We start from the raw sequence: 18,558 nt of genomic DNA, 5'->3' as shown, positions 1-18,558 counted from the left end.
ATGCTGATTCAAACTGTTTTTCCACTTCATCCAAGAGCTTTCAGTTCTTTTGATACAGTCTTTTTTGAAGTAATACATTCTCCCAGTGCCGCTTGATTGAGGTGCGTCTACTACACAGACTGTGTGCTCCAAAGGCACTATGCAGGAATCTTCTCTTTCAGGCCAATAAAATGATGCAGCGGGTCCTGAAGGATGTAGAAATAGAATTTCTGCATCTTCTTCATCATTGAATATTGTTTTTACCAGTCCAAAGTACCAGTTACCATCATAATTTGCAGCCACATAGCAATTTATGGATGGTTCAACATGAACCCAATCAGAAGAAGAATGGGAAGAAAAGACTAAAGAGGGTTTTACACTATCTGTAGTCCTTCTAATTTCAAGGTTGTTTGTTGGAAGTGGTTTGAAGTTATGAAAACTTCTAGTTCCAGGAATGGTTCGGGTTGCTGAAAAACGTTTTTCTAGTTTTAACCGTAGCAAATCAGCTTCTTTTTTGTCAATAAAGTGAAAATGAATGTTTTCAATATTTTTTTCACAAAACTTATACACATCGATTGCTGTCATTATTTGTTCTTTGTCTGAATGCTGTAGACTGGTGTTCCTTAAAATTCTTTTAATAGTTCCTACCAGGCCATCACAAATTGACTTCCCATGACTTGTTGCAAAAAAAGAGTGTTGGGCCTTCAAATTAAAGTCTCTCAAGTGTTCAGTCAAATTTTTAAAACTGTTTCTATTTTTGTACTGCCCAGCACAACCATCTGTAAAGTAGTGAACTGAGTCAATGTGAGTATGATGTAATGACAGCCACTTTGTAATTTCTTTTTGTACAAAGTTAACAAAACCAGTGTCATGTTCTTGGTCATCACTAATAAAACAGTGGTTGGAAACAAAAACATTGTTTTCCTCATTTCTTAGAAAAACTCCAACTGGGTGTAGAGTACAACCACCTCTATTCCAGTGGTAACTTTGGGTCTCATTTTGTATAACAAAGGAATAATTTTCACTGAAATCCATCACAATAATTGCTGTTTTGGGTGGTGCGTCTTCTTTCAATCTTTTAAAGGCTGCTGATTGGGATTTTGCTATAAACGAGTGTGGGGTGAGCTTTTCCAATGACCTAACCAATAAAAAAATGTAGTCTTCAACACTGATAGACTGGTCATTTCTGCCCTGTCTGTGTTAACCCACTGACTGATTACAGTTTCTTCTTCTAAATCATAATCTTCACTTAGTTTTTCAGTTAAGCACTCTGTTAGTGCAGTATTTGCAGGACAGCTGTTGCAATGATGTAGCATGCAGTTTTGGTTTTGTGTGTTGCACACAAGCATCCTTCAATTTTCACAGCATCCAGTAATAGTTTAACATTCTGGTGGATACTGCATACACATACAGTGTGTGTGCGCCTGCAGCACCAGCAAGGATACACCATTTAGGTCTCAAGAAACAAAATTTTGAAAATCCTACTTCTACCTCAGGATTCTCCCATTTGAAAGAATAATAGAGTTCTCTCAAGTTACACAAAATGAGTCTTTTTTGCATGTACACATTTTTTTGAACACTTACTTTGTCTTTTGTTCCAGGTAGCACTCTGGAACTTTCATCCTTTTCATAAAAATCTGTTACCAGTCTTACTGTATTTTCAGAAAGAGTTTTACCTTTTTTTGGACCAGGAGTTTCCAAAATACCCTTTTCAGATTTTAGCTTTCTAGCTTGTCGCACCATGTACTCACTTACATTAAATTCTTTCATCACTTTATTTCGAGTCCAAGAATCTGGAGCCAAGGTCAGAATCTGGATTTTTCTAGACCTCCCAACAGATGAAATCTTCTCTTTCATAAGAGAAATCATTACATCAAAATCCTTTGCTTTCTCAACCACACTTTTATCTTCTTCGTCATCATCAGAGCTTGGTGCATCATATTTTAATGCTTTTGAAACCGCCTTTTTTGCAGTCTTTTCAATACTGCTAACCTTCCTTTTAAAATAAGACCCTTTACTTTGTTCTGATAAGCCATGAAGCTTTATCGGTGTTAAACCTAAATAATCAAGAGCAATGTTTGTTTGTACGCGGGATTCATTTCTGGATTCCAATGATTCTAATTCAACCATGACTTCTTCATCTGTTTCACTTTCATTGACTTCAACTCTTAATTTTTCCTCACAAAAGTTACGGTATGTTGAGCAAAGCTTTTGTCCAGGTTTTATGCTAATATTTTTTGTCAGTAATTGTTTAGAAAGATCCAAGCCTACACTTCTCAACGATTTTTTGATGGGCTTTTTGTGTTTTTTTAGTGGGTCTACACATGTTGTTTGATACTTTTCAAAAACATTTAAAAAGTAGTAGCTGTGGTGTGAATATATATTCTTAAATTCACACAGATTAATTCCAGATCGTAAGTGGATCAAATCTTTTTCTTCCTCACTCAATTCTGATACCGGTTGTAACTTTTTTGAAGGTGTGTAGGTTGTGATGGGTATAGTCATGGAGTTGCAGCCAGATTGAAATATGATACAAATGGAGAAAATAGGTCGAGACCATCCAATACATGGACAGAAAGGGTGAAGACCAGCAGGTGTGGGTTTCTGAGCTGTATTGATTTTTTTTTGTCTGCTTTTTTGGAAGTTTATTGTTGACATTTTTAAATGCAATGTCGTTGTTGAGCTTTCTTATGTTCCCTCTGCCACACACTGTCAGGTGGCTTGCAGAGTATGGATATAGATGTAGATCTATTATTGAAGCTAACAAGGAGCAGATTTGACATAAGTTTCTTTGCTTTGTGCTGTTGTGGAGCTGAATTTCATGCCGTGATTTGTACTAAGGCAGAGCAGCTTTGACAATCGCGCCAGCACTTTGTGCTGTGGCAGATAGAATTGAGTTTTGTGTAAAATCCAATTGAGGTTGGTGTTCCAACTGGTGATGGAATATCCAGAGTCAAGCTGCAGTGGTAAGTCTAGAAAAAGACAGAGCTATGGTAGTCAATCTGAAGTATCTAAAAAGCTAAGAACAATGTCATGTGAAATAGATGAGCATTATAACTGCAAGAAGAATTATACTGATTTGCTAACTGATGCAGAAGAGTCTACATTAATATCTAATTTCAATTTGCTGAAGGACTGGAATGAGCAAAGTTGTCACCTGACAGGACTGATTTCTGTTGACAATGTACCGTGCCGAATGACCTGCAGAGACGAGACAGTAGCTGCTTTACGTGATTATACATTTCATTATAAGGTCAGAATAATGAGAGAGAGTACTGTGACAGATTTGTCTGTTTGTCAAAAGGCCTTTATATCATTGCATGGCATTTCAAAAAAAAAAAAAAAAAAAAGAAAAAGATTAGAAACTGTCAGGAATTCCTTAAAAAATGAAGGCATGATGCGCCAGTTGATAAATGAGGGAAACACGGAAACCAGATTCATAAACTTTCAACACAAACAGAGCAGAACATCTGCGTTCGCATCAAGTCATTTAAAGGATGGTCGTGTCATTACAGCACAAATAAAACACAGAAACTGTATTTGCCTGAAGAACTCAAAATCAAGATGATGTTAAAGATGTTTCAAGAGACACATTCTACTTGTTCCGTGTCATATGAAACTTATCGTAAAATATTTAATACAAAATTTAATATCTCATTCGGTTTCCCTCGAAGTGATACATCCCATTTTCTCTAACTTTCAAAGGAGGCACAACTTGCACATGCAACAGATGGAAAAGAAAGAGCACACGTTCAAAGTAATATTAAGAGAGAGAAGATCGAATATGAACTGCACCGCCGTATTGTTGATGCATTCTATCAGCATAAAAGACAGTCTCAACAGAGAAGCAGAAAGTTTACAAACACAGAATCGATTTTTATGGATTTACAATGAAATCTTCTATTTCCAAACATCAGCACCAACATTGTCTATTATAAGTGACAGCTTTCTCTTTATCTATTTAATAAACATTGACTGTCAGACAGTAATGCAGTGTTTTACATTTATACTGAAACTATAGGGGAAGAAAGGTTTAAATGAAGTAGTTTCTTTCCTGCATCATTGTTGCTTCATGTCTGGATCGTGAGGTTAAAAATTTGGAAATCTGTGACTTGTATGGTTTTCAAAACAACTACTACAACCTTTTCAAGTTCATCCATTATCTTGTCGATCATGCAAAGCGATCTGAATCAATTCATGTGACATTCCCAGTAAGAGGACATTCATACCTGGAAAGTGACAAAGACATGGGCCTCATCAGATGTAAAACAAAAGCTGAACTCCCAAAGGACTGGACAGACATAATTAAAGATGCACATGCAAAACCCATTCCTTCTCAGGTTATTGAAGTTGATGGCTCAATGCTGCATGACTGGACTGATTTCTTGCAACCAAGATACTGACCAAAATGTTCATTCCCACCACGATTTATTAAGGAGATGAAGATAGATCGTCACTATCCAAGGCTTATCATACATCATGACGCTTACAATGAGTCTTGGATCACATCAGTTGTTATAGCTCTTGCTGGACGAATTGAAGAGGAACAAGAACTTGAAGGAGGAGAGATTTTGTTCCCTTCACCCTGTTACAAAGGTAGGCTGGTAAAGACTTAAGTCACAGTAATTAAATGAAACTAGATCATATCAGTGTGTGAAATAGCAAGTCCTGCTTTATTACAATTAACCTATTGAGATACTACGCTAATAAGAGGTCCCATGTCCAATGTTATAGGACTACTAACTATCGCCAAGGAAAAGTATTGTGATCTGCAAGAACTGAAGAAGGTGTTCTGTGACACAGGGGCCAAAGAGTACTATACAAATATTCCTTTCCAGCAGTCAATTTACAAACACGTTTTGTGTTTTTTGTTTGTAATACATAAAAAGTGAGAGAAATGAAGACTGTGGGTTATAAAAGCTGTGGTTTATGCTGATAACTGAAATTACCTCCTATTAACTATATTTTAATGTATATGTTGTAACCATTTATTGAATAATTGTTGGTAGTTTTATACCAGGTGATTTAAAGATACTAAAGTTGAGAAATGGGTTTATTAATCATTATAATTTACATGAGTTCAATGAAAATAAAAACAGAATATCGATAAACAGTGTTGTTCCTAAAACCTGATCAGTTGTGAATGTCCTGTACAATAATTACTAGATTCAGATACTAATAGAACTTTCAAGAGAGTTGCAGGGAAGTTTTATAGTGAAGTGTCATCCCAATATCACATTACATTCTGACTTTCACAATCAGATTAGTGCATTACACAAAGAAATTAAAAAACAGACTTTCAAATAAAAAGACATACAGGGTCCAATTTTTAATAATATTTTTTTCCATTTTTAAGGAATCCTAAAGAATGTACTGTATAAATTACAAAAGCATATTTCAATAACCAATGAAACTGTAAAGTTTTAAACTTCAAAATTGCTCTCCTGCAAAATCTATAAAGTGGACTTAACCCCTTCTTTCTGTGTGGTGTTCATATGATAATACAGCACGCCTCTTGCTTCGGTTGGTATACAAATGATTTCTAGGCCAAGGGCTATCCAAAACACTTGACACCATACCTCTGTGATCATTAGAACCCAAGATATGAATTCTTGAAAAATTCTGTTTTTGCGTGCATTGTTTTGGAACACATTGGTACTGCGCACTGTCTATGCAAAGGATTACCGTAATTTACGAACTATAAGGTGCACTTTTTCCTTCGAAAAATTGCCTTCAAAATTCAGGTGCGTCTTATACTCGATATTAATATAAAAATGTACAATATTTGGTTTAAAATTCCCATCAGACTTAAAGATAGCCGTATATTCAGTGCCACGGGAAACCTATCTCTATGTGGAAACAATGGATTCAGCTGGCTGATGAACACGAATTGTAGGAATTCACAAGCTTGCTAACACTGTCTCATCCTGCCCCACCATCACAAACCCAGAACACTGTCTAGCCTATGATGCATCATTGCAGTTTACAGTGCCAGTGAATTTCAATTGAAAGTGATTTGTGTTATCAGTAACGACAACATTTTTGTTAGTAACTAGTTTTGTAATGGAAAAAAATAAAAAGTATTTGTATGGTGCGGGCCATAAATTGAAAGTAAAAGCCTATGCAGAAGAACATGGAAACAGAGCAGCTGAGCAGCATTTCTGACCTCCACCAACAGAAAAAACTATTCGCAATTGGCGGGCTAGTAAAGAAGAACTGAGGGGGGCAAAAAAAAAAAAAAAAAAAAGTTGTTGTTGTGGTCTTCAGTCCTGAGACTGGTTTGATGCAGCTCTCCATGCTACTCTATCCTGTGCAAGCTTCTTCATCTCCCAGTGCCTACTGCAACCTACATCCTTCTGAATCCTTATCGTTCGATTTCACAAAAACTATTTGTCCCAAAAATTTGATTTATACACATCTTCTTGACTGATACCTTCCCCCATAAATGACTTAATTTTGTGTCAATGTTCAACACAGTTATTGTGCAGCATTAGATGTAGTATACCATTGCACGAAATTTTGAAGAGTTTGCAGAGGTAAAAGTCCATAGCGTATACTTTCCATATTACATTCAAATGAATAAAATTTGATATTGCTTTTAAATGAAGAAAATATTAAGCACCAAACAAGGTTTGAACTCAGGACCTTTTCCTTTGCAGCCAAACACCTTAACCATTACGCTAACGCAGCTCGTCATTCATTAGCTCGCACGGAGCACTTTAAAATGTCACGCAAAATACCGACAAACACTGTTGGTACGACTATGAATTACTCACGTTTCGCCGAAGTACAATAGGAAATAAACAATTACCGCTGTTCTTTATTGCGAAAAAGCGGTTAGTGAGAATGATACAAACCCCTATCCTTGCTAGTGCCGGAATTAGGAGGCTTATTGCTTGTTTGGTTTAATTAATTAATAGAATATAAAGCAATTGGTATAAAGAATGCTTTTTCCAAACTTTCTATAAAAGAAAGTCTGCTATCAAGACATTGCTTTTGTTCAATTACTTTATTTATCACTGAACGTTTCTAAAACTGGAGACACTCGTCCGTGCTCTGCACTGCAGTCGAGCTCTGGCAACGTCGTTCTCTGTTGATTGACTTACTGTGTTTTGTGACGTCAGATGCACAGAACGCACCTAAACTCGGCCGCCGTCGTAAATGACGTGCACTTAGTCACCTTTTTTTGCCATTTGTTGTACTGTACTGAAACAAATCTTCAGTGTTTCAATTTAAAATGATTTGGTGTGTTAAAAATATAGATAATTGTTGTGTTGTGTGTGTCAGCTGTTTTACCTTTTTCGTACTGTGTGTCATGATATCATGTTTATTTCTAGAACATCGAAATATGCCATTGGAGGATGCTATCCCAATGATAGAACATGACTTCAAGGCACACATGCGTGGTGAGAAACCAGCTGGTCCACCAGTTCCGGGACCAACTCAAGGACCAACTGCTCCTGTGAGTGCAGGGCCGAGTGTGCCAGCTCCTATATCAGTGGTACCTGCAGCTCCATCTGTTGGCCCTTCGCTGTCTGACAGGCATCCAGAAGCTATCCAGGTGTTGTTAAACCTGTTAGCAGACAACAGACAGCTGACTGTGCTTCAGTATGATCGCATCATTCGTTATCTTCAGGACAAAAGAGAACTCCAGCTGAAGCTTGAACTTGGTGACGCTAAGGACATGCCACCAGCTAAAGGTAATTCTGTCAGACTCTCTCATGTTTGCTTGGATCAACCTGAACTGATGACTATATCCCTAAGTGCTGGTTGGAATGAAATGGTTTTCACTTCTCAGACTACCTTTTTCATAATTGCTCAAGCTCAGTAAGGAAGGTGAACAGTGACACCAGCTTGGCTGAGGGTTAGGATAATTGCCGGGAGTGGAGCAGTGAGTGAGCAGCAATTTCTGTTGTATTGCTAACCATGGGAATCTATACCATGTACTTTAGCTTTTTATGAACATCTACCACCTTTAAACAGCAGTTTGCCTGAATTTATTTGTAGTCAGAATCTGACTGACTTCAAAATTGGACAGATACTTAACAGTAGTATTGTTTCCTGCAGGAAGTGGGAAATTTCTAGATAGGGGCTAGTGGTGTACTTACGTTTCTTGTTGCAATATTGTCTACACTCACCATGACGTATAACGGGAATGAAAGATGGTGTGTTAGCTGGCTCTACACGGCCAATGAGAGTCCAGCAGGTAGGCTATGTTTTAAATTTTTGTTTGACAATTACCATTAAAAAAGATTCACATCTTGTAATAAAAAATACATTTTTACAAATACTGTTGTGCAGTCAATATTAATAAATTATGTTGCACAACTATTTTCAGTTAAAAATTAATAAACGAATTTTTTTTTCGATAGTTCTGCAGCTTCTTAAAAACATGTTAGCACCAATGAAGAGTAAAAGATGTAAATAAAACACTAAGGTAAGGTTCCCTACCTTTTTCCCTGCAATAGTGAAATATTGCAAACATGGTGGTATACAGTTGACTTAAGAAAAGTAGGTGAATCTTAGGGTTGTTGTAACTTTAAGTTTCTGTAATATGAGAATGTGGTGCAACAGAGAAACACTAAACATAGGAACCTCTATAATAGAGAAAGATGCAGAATAACAGCTGTGTGAAACAGTTAGTGAGTTAAAGAAAGTTTGAATACTTATTTCTCAGTGTAATAGAGAGACAGTTTTCTATACCACCAAGAAGCCATTTTCGAGTAAATAATATTTTTATTGATAATAGTAACAACTATGATTTAAATAATACTGTTACTAAAAATAATAATTGTTTGAACATTAACAGCATTTAAAAAGTGATAAAAACTACAGTCTTTCTGCCAAGAATCTGATTTGGAGAAAAAAATATAAATAACGACAATATTACTAATAGACAAGCCTACAAGTGTATAAATTCCACTATGAATTGTCTAGCCTTTGTGGATGATCTAGTGATAATTTCAGGCTCTGGAGATATGGCAACAAAATAGCTTAACCAATTGAAGACACAGTGAACAAATCCTGGGCTTCAAATCTCATTTGAGAGGACACACTTTATGACAACTATAAAATCATCACCAAGAGAACTGGAGGTTGGACAAGGAAAAACTAAGCATGCAGAAACATTTAAATACCTATGTGAGTGGATACAGCATAACCTATTTGAGAAAGAAGCCTTTGTATTGCACATTAACAAAATGAAAATAGCCTAACAATTGACTAAAGGTATCTACAATAAGAGATCAATTTCATTAAGTGCCAAAATTAGACAATACCTACCCTGTTATTATACCGTAGGCCTTATATGTGGCAGAGACTGTTACAAAGAAAGGTTTAATGTAGAAACATGAGGCCAAAGAAAGGAAGATTTTTCAAACAATCCTGGTCCCATCAAAGGAGGCATTACAACTGTGAACTATACAAACACATGGAGAAGATAGTGACATGTTTCAGAAAAGAAATATTGCCTTTCATGTGCATCCCACGAGTGAGCCCTGGAAGTATATTAACGTACTTTCAAGATAAGAAAACAAAGGCGTATGGTTCACAGAAATGAAGTCGGAAAAGGTCATTGAGAACTAAAATTTCTTCTTAAAGTGTCCATGAGCATGATCTGCTCAAGGAAACATGAATGCACAGATGTTTCCAGGAACAGCCGAAGCTGAATACAGGAAGACATGAACCCATGAGAGAAAAGAAAAACACCAAAAATGAAGGCAGGAGCATTGGGCGGCAGTTACAGCTCAGGGAAAGAAGCAGTTGACTTGACATGGTCTCTAGTTGACCAGGACGAAGAAGGAAAAATATTAATAAATATGGAAAAGATTTTGTGGTGTTTGATATCTACACTCATTGTTTTGTGTTTGGAAGCAGACAATATTTTTCACTGTGTAAATGTGTAACATAATAATAATAATAATATGTAAGTAATATTCACTTTCCTTTCAAATGTTACATAATTTGTTTACATAATAGGGTTAATAAATGTAAGTGAAAAAATGAATCAAAACTTTAAAAAGTGATTAATGTGTTTGTTATAATAGAACAATTTAATTTATCATATAATTTAAAATAGAGTGTTCAAATATTATACTTTTTCAGAAAATGATACATCAGAAGTAGCAGTATTGAAATCTGATACTGAGGAATTTCGTCATTATTTTCCCTGTCGGTACAATGTAAAATTTTATTAACTTGTAAAGGCTCTTGGCTTTAAATAGCCATCCATGTACCATTTGCAAGATTCAGCATGAAAACTGCTCATTTTCTTTCTTCACTGAATCATTCATTTGGAAAATATGAAATCTTTGATTGTTAACGAGTGTACACTGCTTTGTCATACATAGAGCATTAAGCTCTTGAACCATCTAAGTTTTTTCATCAATGAAAATGTCGACATCATCTGTTTGTGATGACGCAAAATATCTTTTGTAGGTTTCGTTTTTTGAAAAAAAATTTAGGTCTGACTTTTCCTTTAGTGTACAAAGCATCAGCATGATCAGCCTGTAAACACCTAAAATTCTGATAGACTTAACATAATGAGGATATCTACTTTGGTGCTAATTCTGTGCAATTGATACAGTTAATATCATTATTATTTTTGTCCTAATTGGTGAACATGCCAACTAAATTTCTAATTCAGAAACATTATACATATTGATCAGATAATTATTAAAACATCAGTGTAGGGGGCTTTTACTAAATGTGTCAAGTTGGTTAATTTTGCTAATACAAAACATAAATCGCATATTCACTTCTTCGTGTTGACATTCATGATCATTTTTTTTTCAGTTCTTACGTGAGTTGCCTTCCGTTGAAAAGAGTAGCACTTACTCCCAAAGGTTATAAAGACTTACTTCATTTGCAAAGTTGATACCAAATGGTCAATCGCCCAATAATATTGTGAGACCTTTACCCAAAGCTTCCTTAAAATGATAATTCTTAGGACTTAACAAAAATTTGTATGTCTCGGTTGTGGAGGTCCTGTAATCATATATGGAATATCAAACCATTGTCAACTTTGTTGTTCAGAATCCTTGATTGAAAACATTGAAGAGCTGTGAAATATAATATGTGCTTCTACAGCTTTACTTGAACAAAGTCTAATGAGAAGCGATTCAGCTATTGTATCAAAGATTTCTATTGTATCAAAGATTTGTGGAAGGAAATGCGATCTGGTGTAGGAAGTAAAATCCATCTACTATTTCAACATAGGTTTGCGTTGGCTATACTGTGTGGACTTGAGATTTCAGTGTCGGCTAATGTGGACTTGCCTGCTTAAACATTTCACCGGTACACCAAGGAGGAGAGGGCGGCATTGCTGCTAGAGGCAATGTCAGTGTCCACCCTCCCCTCTCTCCCTCTCCATCTCCATCATCTCCGTCCCGCTCTCTCTCCCTCCCTCCATCTCCCCCCCCCCCCCTCTCTCTCTCTCTCTCTCTCTCTCTCTCACACACACACACACACACACACACACACACACACACACACACACACAAAAATCTGTTGAGACTAGTGGACCGGAGATGTCTCGTTCCATTGTTACCAATGCTTGTTTTAATAATTTTAATAATACTGTGAGGAAGTTAGTTACTGAACTGAACAGAATAGCTACATTGTTACACAGCTTCGCCATCACTGGTGGAGAAAGAAAATCATGATGACCCTAAGATTTGCTTATTTTTCCTAAGACAACCCTATTCACAATAAAATTACCAGCATTTTATTTATGATTATATAAGGAAACTTGGAGATGGTAATTTACTCTCACAGGCTTACCTATTTTCATCTGGCAACCTTTCTCTATTGCGTGGAAAAAGGTAGGCAACCTTACTGTGACATTTTATTTATTTCTTTTACTCTTGATTGGTGCTAAATTTTATAATAAACTGCATGAGAATAGCTATCAAAAATTCTTTAATTAATTTTTAATTAATAATAGTTGTATAGGGATACAGGACAGCAACCCTGGCACATTTTATCCATATGTAGATCGCGTTGTATAGAATATACATTTTATTAGGAAAGTCAATGTGGGAAGGTTGAGTTAAAGTCAGGGTCTTAGACTAGACTAGTACCCTATCCATTACACCACACAACCAGTCAGTAAAATACCACTTTTTAATGCTGTTGATCATCGCTATTAAGAAACCCCTCACTTGCAGAGGCGCACCAGGATGAGTTGCGGCAGGGTGTGGTGCGTGGGATCTTAACCTACATCACTGTATGGTTTCAAAAAGTCAATCCCACTGCTGGGGACCTCTCCTTGTGCAGTAATAGTGCACTCAAGTTGTTACAGTGCTTATGGTGAGACTGCTCCACCTTGATCCAATTTGAGTGATGGATAATTTGCAAGTAGGGGCATTCAACATGTTGTCATGGCACAAGGTTTGGTATTGAGGTGGATTATTTAGGTACAGAGAACACTGCCTTGTGGTATCATTGTAGTAAATATTTGGATGGGCAATGTGAGCATGTGGAAACTAAGCAGTAAGTTGGCTTTTACACTAAATTGATGTCCTCAACACTGCCTGATTTAATTACACTATATTCCACTACACTGGCTTTACTTTTGTTAATGTTTTTCTTATATAACCTCTTCACAAGACATCTAGTATGTTGAACTGCTCTTCCAAGTCCTTTCTGTCTTTGACAGAATTATAATCTCACTGGCAGGCCTCAGACTTTTTATTTCTTCTCCTTGAATTGTAATCCCTCTTCCAAATTGATGCTTAGTTTCCTTCACAGCTTGCTTAATATACAGATAAAATAATGTTGGAGATAGACTACAACTCTCACTCACTCCCTTCTGTCTTCTAAGATGAATCATATCAGCATTATTACTGTGCTTGTTCGTACATTTCTCTTGGACACACACTGATCTCTCCCCAGGTCAGCTTCTATCAGTATTCTGTTATTCTGTAAGTAATTGCAACCATGATAATAAATTATGGTCAGACACCTCTGCCCCTGTAAATGTTTTACATTTTAAAATATGATTTTGAAGTCTCTTGTCATATTATTATTCAGTCTATCTGAAACCTTCCAGTGTCTCTAGTTCTTGTCAAGCTTCTTTCCTGATTCTTAAAGTGAGAGCTGGCAATGACGGAATTATGCCGTGTGGAAAAGTCCTCCAGCTGTCACCACCTTACATCTCTTTCTCTCAGCCCATGATCACTTACAACTTTTACTTCTCTTCTTTTTCATAATAAGATGTTCCAGTTCTTCAACACTAATAAATTTTTGTCTTGCTTAGCTATCTGATAATTTCTTTTATCTCATAAATTTTGGTTGTCCACCCAGGTCACATTGTAAGTTCTGCATGATATTTCAGCAAACAGATTCATTCCCATTTTCCGTTGATTTCTGATGGGTATTTCTCTGTTTGTGTTGGCGCCCTATATTTATAGCTGTTCTCCCTCCCCAGTCACTTCAATCATCCCCATAACTGTGCAGTGGGTAGTAGTGGTAGTAGGTGTAAAGCTGTTCAGCTGCAAATGACAGTCTGCAGTCTGTGCTATCGCCTGGTGTGTGGGCCTCATTGTACAAGAACACTTCGCTTCTGCCCCTTCACCCCACTCGCCCCTCTCCCCCCTCAGCCTAGTTCGGGGTTCGATGCCTAACTCAGGTTGTTCATGGTGGCTCTCTTCTGCCATGCATACAGTTCCCTAGTGTATGCCTAGATGCATTGGCAGTTGACCAATATGACCCAGGTTAACACCCGAGAAATCTAAAAGCCAGAAATACCCCAGGGAAACTTCACATCACAATTTTTTTTATCTCATCGTACATTCTTTCAATCTCTCATCTGTTGAATAGCTTTCTCATTTTTCTGTGCTTATTTTACCAAGCTGATAGAAGGCCACTTTTTCCTTCTTTCTGTTACGATATTTGTTGCTGTTTAATCACCACCACTTCTTCCTCCTTGCCCCCTGACTCAATCTACCCTTTCTCGATACATGAAAATGTTGAAACATTATTTTGAGTAACTTATTTTAGGGCATTATGACAGTAAATGCTCATTATAGGTAAAGAAAGTATAAGAAAGTATAAGTTGATCAAATATCTTGGACAACTTCATGTGAAAAGAAAGAGGTTATTTCGGTCACAGGTGTATGATGGACAGCATTATGCATACTATTTTAAGGATTAAAAGCTGATTCTCGAAATCAATTGTGCTGTAAACAATTTTACATAAATGAAAAGAAATGAAAGCATTTTAATGTAGATAAGCTGGAACTGAAATAATGTTGGCAATTTAATTTCATACATGTGAATAGTATGTAATGCAGTTTCAGTTTCATTTCTTTTTCTTCTTTTACAGAGCCACCAGCAAAGCAGCAAGTGGATTTACAACATCGTATTCTGAACATTTTGAACAATTCAAACAGTGGCACTCCTGGCCACCCCAGCGGCGCTATTGGCAATATGAGTCACCCCAGCGGCGCTATTGGCAATATGAGTCATCCCAGCGGCGCTATTGGCAATTTGAGCCACCCCAGTGCTGGTATTGGCAGTATGAGCCACCCCAGTGCTGGTATTGGCAATATGAGCCACCCCAGCAGTGGTATTGGCAGTATGAGCCACCCCAGCAGCGGTATAGGCAGTATGAGCAGTATAACTGGTTTGAGTAATCTCAACAACATGAGTAACCTGGCCCCTGTTCCTCCGCCCACACCGGTGTCAGCACCAGCACCATCCAGCTGGTCAAGTGGCTCTCAACCAAGCACTCCTGCACCTCTCCTGAATGATCCGGCTGTACAAAAGGCACTTGACAGCTTAATGCAAGGCAACCTGCTCCACAAAATTACACCCACCTCTGCTTCTGGCCAAAGTGTCACTGTATCTACTTCGTCCACTCTCAGTACGCCACCAGCACAACCACTGTTTGGGGCATTTGCCTCATCTGGTCGACGATTCTAGATTTATATGTCAGTTGTATCCTCTTGTTCCCCGCATACCTTTGTAGGTATAAAGTAGATAGGAATGACAGTGTATATTTTTATTATAATTATTTTAGATCATGGTGTTCATGGATTCAGTGTAGGACACTCATTATAAGTTAAGTCATATTTGCATCTTTTTAACAAAATGTTTGATGGACTATTGATGTGGCCAATAGTATTTTCCTTTTTTTTAGCTATGCTGAGAAGAAAAAAAGCCATTTAGCAGGGAAAGTGCACACATACGTAAATAAACAGAGGGAGAGAGTGGATAGGTGTTTGATTGATGCATGTGGTTTGTGTGTGTTGACTTGCATACATAAATTCTCATGTAAAAGTGACATACTGAAATTCATATCTTGAGACAGAACATGCAAACATGCAGATATTTGTAATCAGTCCAAGTAATGTTTTTAATTAAATTAATGGTAGTTGTGCTGACCCCAGTACTGTAGAAACTGTTTTGTTTGAAAGGGAAAAAAAAAAAACAAAACAACAGAAGACTTGTTTTCCTATGGACAATTGTTTCTTTTGTGGTTTTTTTTTGTTTTTTTGTACCCCCCCCCCCCCCCCCCCCCCTTCATAGTGAATTTTCATAAACAGCTTCAGTGTCAGTATGAATGTTGGCACAAAAATGATTACATAGCTGCACAAAGCTGCAGGCATATGAAACATGGATAATCTTAACAAATAATTAACTTTCAATTGTCATGTAAAATATCTTGACATAGTAGCTGACCACAGTAAAGTACAAATTTCTTTAAAATTTTTATACTGTGTGTGACTGAAAATGCTGACATACTCACAGAAGGTACTGTGTACAGATCTGTGGTTTTGTCATCGTCAGCTGTGCAAAATTTAATTGCATATTCCTGTGAGTGAATGCTTGATATCTCAGATCAAAATGTCATGACATAAAATTAAATTTGAATCCAGTGTTAAATTTTATTTGCTGGATGTTACTTGTGGAATATTTCATTGTATAGAATGAAGAAATAAATGTAATTTTTTTTCTATGTTTATCATTTTTCAATTGCAAATAAATGACTTCTTTTTTTCCACCATACATTTTCCAGGCACATAAACTGTTACAAGAATTAATAATTAAACAATCTGTTACAAGAATTAATAATTTTCAGGACTGTGTTAAATGCTGCATAGAGCACCTTTTTTATAGAAGAGAGAATGTTGTTCCACATGCCTTCTCAGATAGACATTGATATTGTGTGTGTGTGTGTGTGTGTGTGTGTGTGTGTGTGTGTGTGTCAAGTGCAATAGGATATATAACACATTCCATTTAATGGGAAAACAGTGTGTTTACATCCCAGTCTGGATAATGGAAACACCTCAAGAAATTTACCATTAAATGTGTTTTCCCCTATGCTTGCCTTTTTATTTGACATATAATGTGCACATTCCTTCCTGCAGCATATTTGATATTACTTTCTCTTCTCGCAAAACACAGATCCATCATGTGAATGTTGTACTTTAAATGCGAATAGTTTTGTATAATACAATATTTATATTTGTTTTTTTCATTTGTATTATTTTATGATTATTTTAAATCTGATGTTATGCCAGTGTCTGGTCTGTGTGTCACCATATAAAAATGATAAAAATAAAAGAAAATGAATATGTAATCTGGAAATATTTTTTACTACATTACATTGCCTTACACATAGTTTCTACTTACAAAGGCATTTCTGTACTTGTCTGGATTATTTAAAAGTATGCGTGCTTCCAGTTTTTGTGTAAGATATATTGTGATGGAAGCCCTTTTTTTTTACTCTGGGCCTTGTATGGAAATGTCTGTTGAAGCTAAGCTATTCAAACAAACATAATCCATATGTCATTCAAAGAAATTTAATTGAAGTTCAAGATGGAATGGGTGTATCCGCAGAGGAAATTAATGTACGGAGGTAATGAAATGAAGAAATAAAACTTAGCTGTTTGTGACTGGATATTATGACTTGCCAAGTGGGAAAGATTACTGTGATGGGACACTTTTATAAGAAGCTCAAAAGCATTGTAATGTTGTTACCAATACAACAAATCATTGTGTTACAAAAACCTTAAATAAATTTACAAAAATGTATGAGGTTTTGATAAAGCTATTCAAAACCGTGAAACGTAATACGTCAAAAATCTTGTGTGCATACTGCCGGTGGACATAGTGTTATTTAGTGAAGTACTTAAGATTACTGTCAAATGACCTCAGCTGACAGATCTCCGATGTTCTGAAGAACTACCTTGTTACATTAAATACGTTAAAACTGGACAGCTCTATAAAAATGAAGATTGTACTGAACAGAGATGAAAAAGTGAATAATGTTGGTGGTGTGTGAAGTCCTTGTAAATCATCAACGGAGAATATTTGCAAAAAATAAATAAAGTAACAAAAATGAGGTATGTGACAAACTTCAATGTTGATTACCTCCTCTAATAATCTGATAAGCTTTGACTAGTATCTGTGACTTATTAGTAGTAATATTTACATTATCAGTGTAATATGTTGTCATAACTAAATTAATAAATGGTTTTATCTCTTTTGTAACCATATACTGAAGTATAGTTAGTATTTTATTAGATAATTAAAAATAAAATATGTAATATATTCTTTTTTTTTTTGCACATTAATCTTGATGCTCTTGTGCCCATTAATTAATTAGTTTTTTATGGTTAGACATTGTTGATTTGTTGTGCGTGTGTGTGTGTGTGTTGGGGGGGGGGGGGGGCAGTGTCTATAATCTGTAATACTAATGGTTCGTTGATGTTGTGGGTATGCTTCAAAGGCACTGCATTGTTGTCATCCGGCTAATGTATTCATCCATTTTTCCTAACTATTTCCACTCTTAATACAAGTCAGTTTACTGGTGTTTTAGCTTTCTCATGTCTAGTATCCATTTCATTATGATTGACCCCTTGCTTCAGGATTCTCTTGTGGTTTCACAGTGTGATGCAAGTAATGTTGTAGCATCACTCCAAAGTATTGAATGTCTCTGGTTTCATTTGATGTGTAAGTGTTAAGGTTGTGAAGGGATAGAATTCATGGACATATTATTGAAAAAGTTTGGTTTCCAACCTTTTTGCAAATTGTCATAAAATCTCTTGTTTAATTGACATTTTCTTTCACTGTATGCTCTCAGATGCTGTGTTGTCAACTCCTTGTCCTGGAAGTTGCAATCGACTCTCGTCATGGTGATCTGTGAAGAGGAAATATATTTTAGTATTTCTGCAGACAGAAAAGAAGTATACCTTATCTACTGGCCACTTACAAATTTGAGTGCCCTGCATACTGAAAACATTGGCAAAATCCTGATCAATTAATTGTGTGCACAGTTAACATATCTTCAATGTAAATATCTACATAAATTATGTTTTTACTACAATTTCCTTGTTATTGCACTGCAACAACAGCACAATGCTACTGTGCTCAATTGCAGTCCTGCATGGATTGCTGTAAAGAAAGAATGATTTTGCAAGTCAGCAAGGTATGACATATTGATTTTCATTATGCACTTGATTGATGAAATGAGAGTTCATTTCTTACAAAATGGATATTGGTTCAGGAGGAGTAATGTTCTGTTGCCACATACAGACTGACTTATATTTTGCTGATGCACAATAGACACAC

The 18,558-nt window shown here is 36.3% G+C and overlaps 1 protein-coding gene across 3 annotated transcripts in view; it reads left to right on the top strand.

Annotated features, from left to right (window-relative positions):
- LOC124787840 (nuclear receptor coactivator 5) overlaps positions 1 to 15,460 on the top strand; it is a 152,466-nt gene extending 137,006 nt beyond the window's left edge. For all 3 annotated transcript variants that reach the window (XM_047254784.1, XM_047254782.1, XM_047254783.1), the window contains 2 exons: positions 7,317 to 7,679; positions 14,306 to 15,460. In XM_047254784.1, the coding sequence (XP_047110740.1) occupies positions 7,317 to 7,679; positions 14,306 to 14,904 (962 nt within the window). In that variant the 3' untranslated portion in view covers positions 14,905 to 15,460. The remainder of the gene's footprint in view (positions 1 to 7,316; positions 7,680 to 14,305) is intronic.
- The last annotated feature ends 3,098 nt before the right edge of the window (positions 15,461 to 18,558 follow it).

Source organism: Schistocerca piceifrons, chromosome 3, assembly GCF_021461385.2.
Source record: "Schistocerca piceifrons isolate TAMUIC-IGC-003096 chromosome 3, iqSchPice1.1, whole genome shotgun sequence".
Classification (NCBI taxonomy): domain Eukaryota; kingdom Metazoa; phylum Arthropoda; class Insecta; order Orthoptera; family Acrididae; genus Schistocerca; species Schistocerca piceifrons.
The sequence above is the reverse complement of the archived record's forward strand: the minus strand, read 5'-3'. Positions and strand labels throughout refer to the sequence as shown.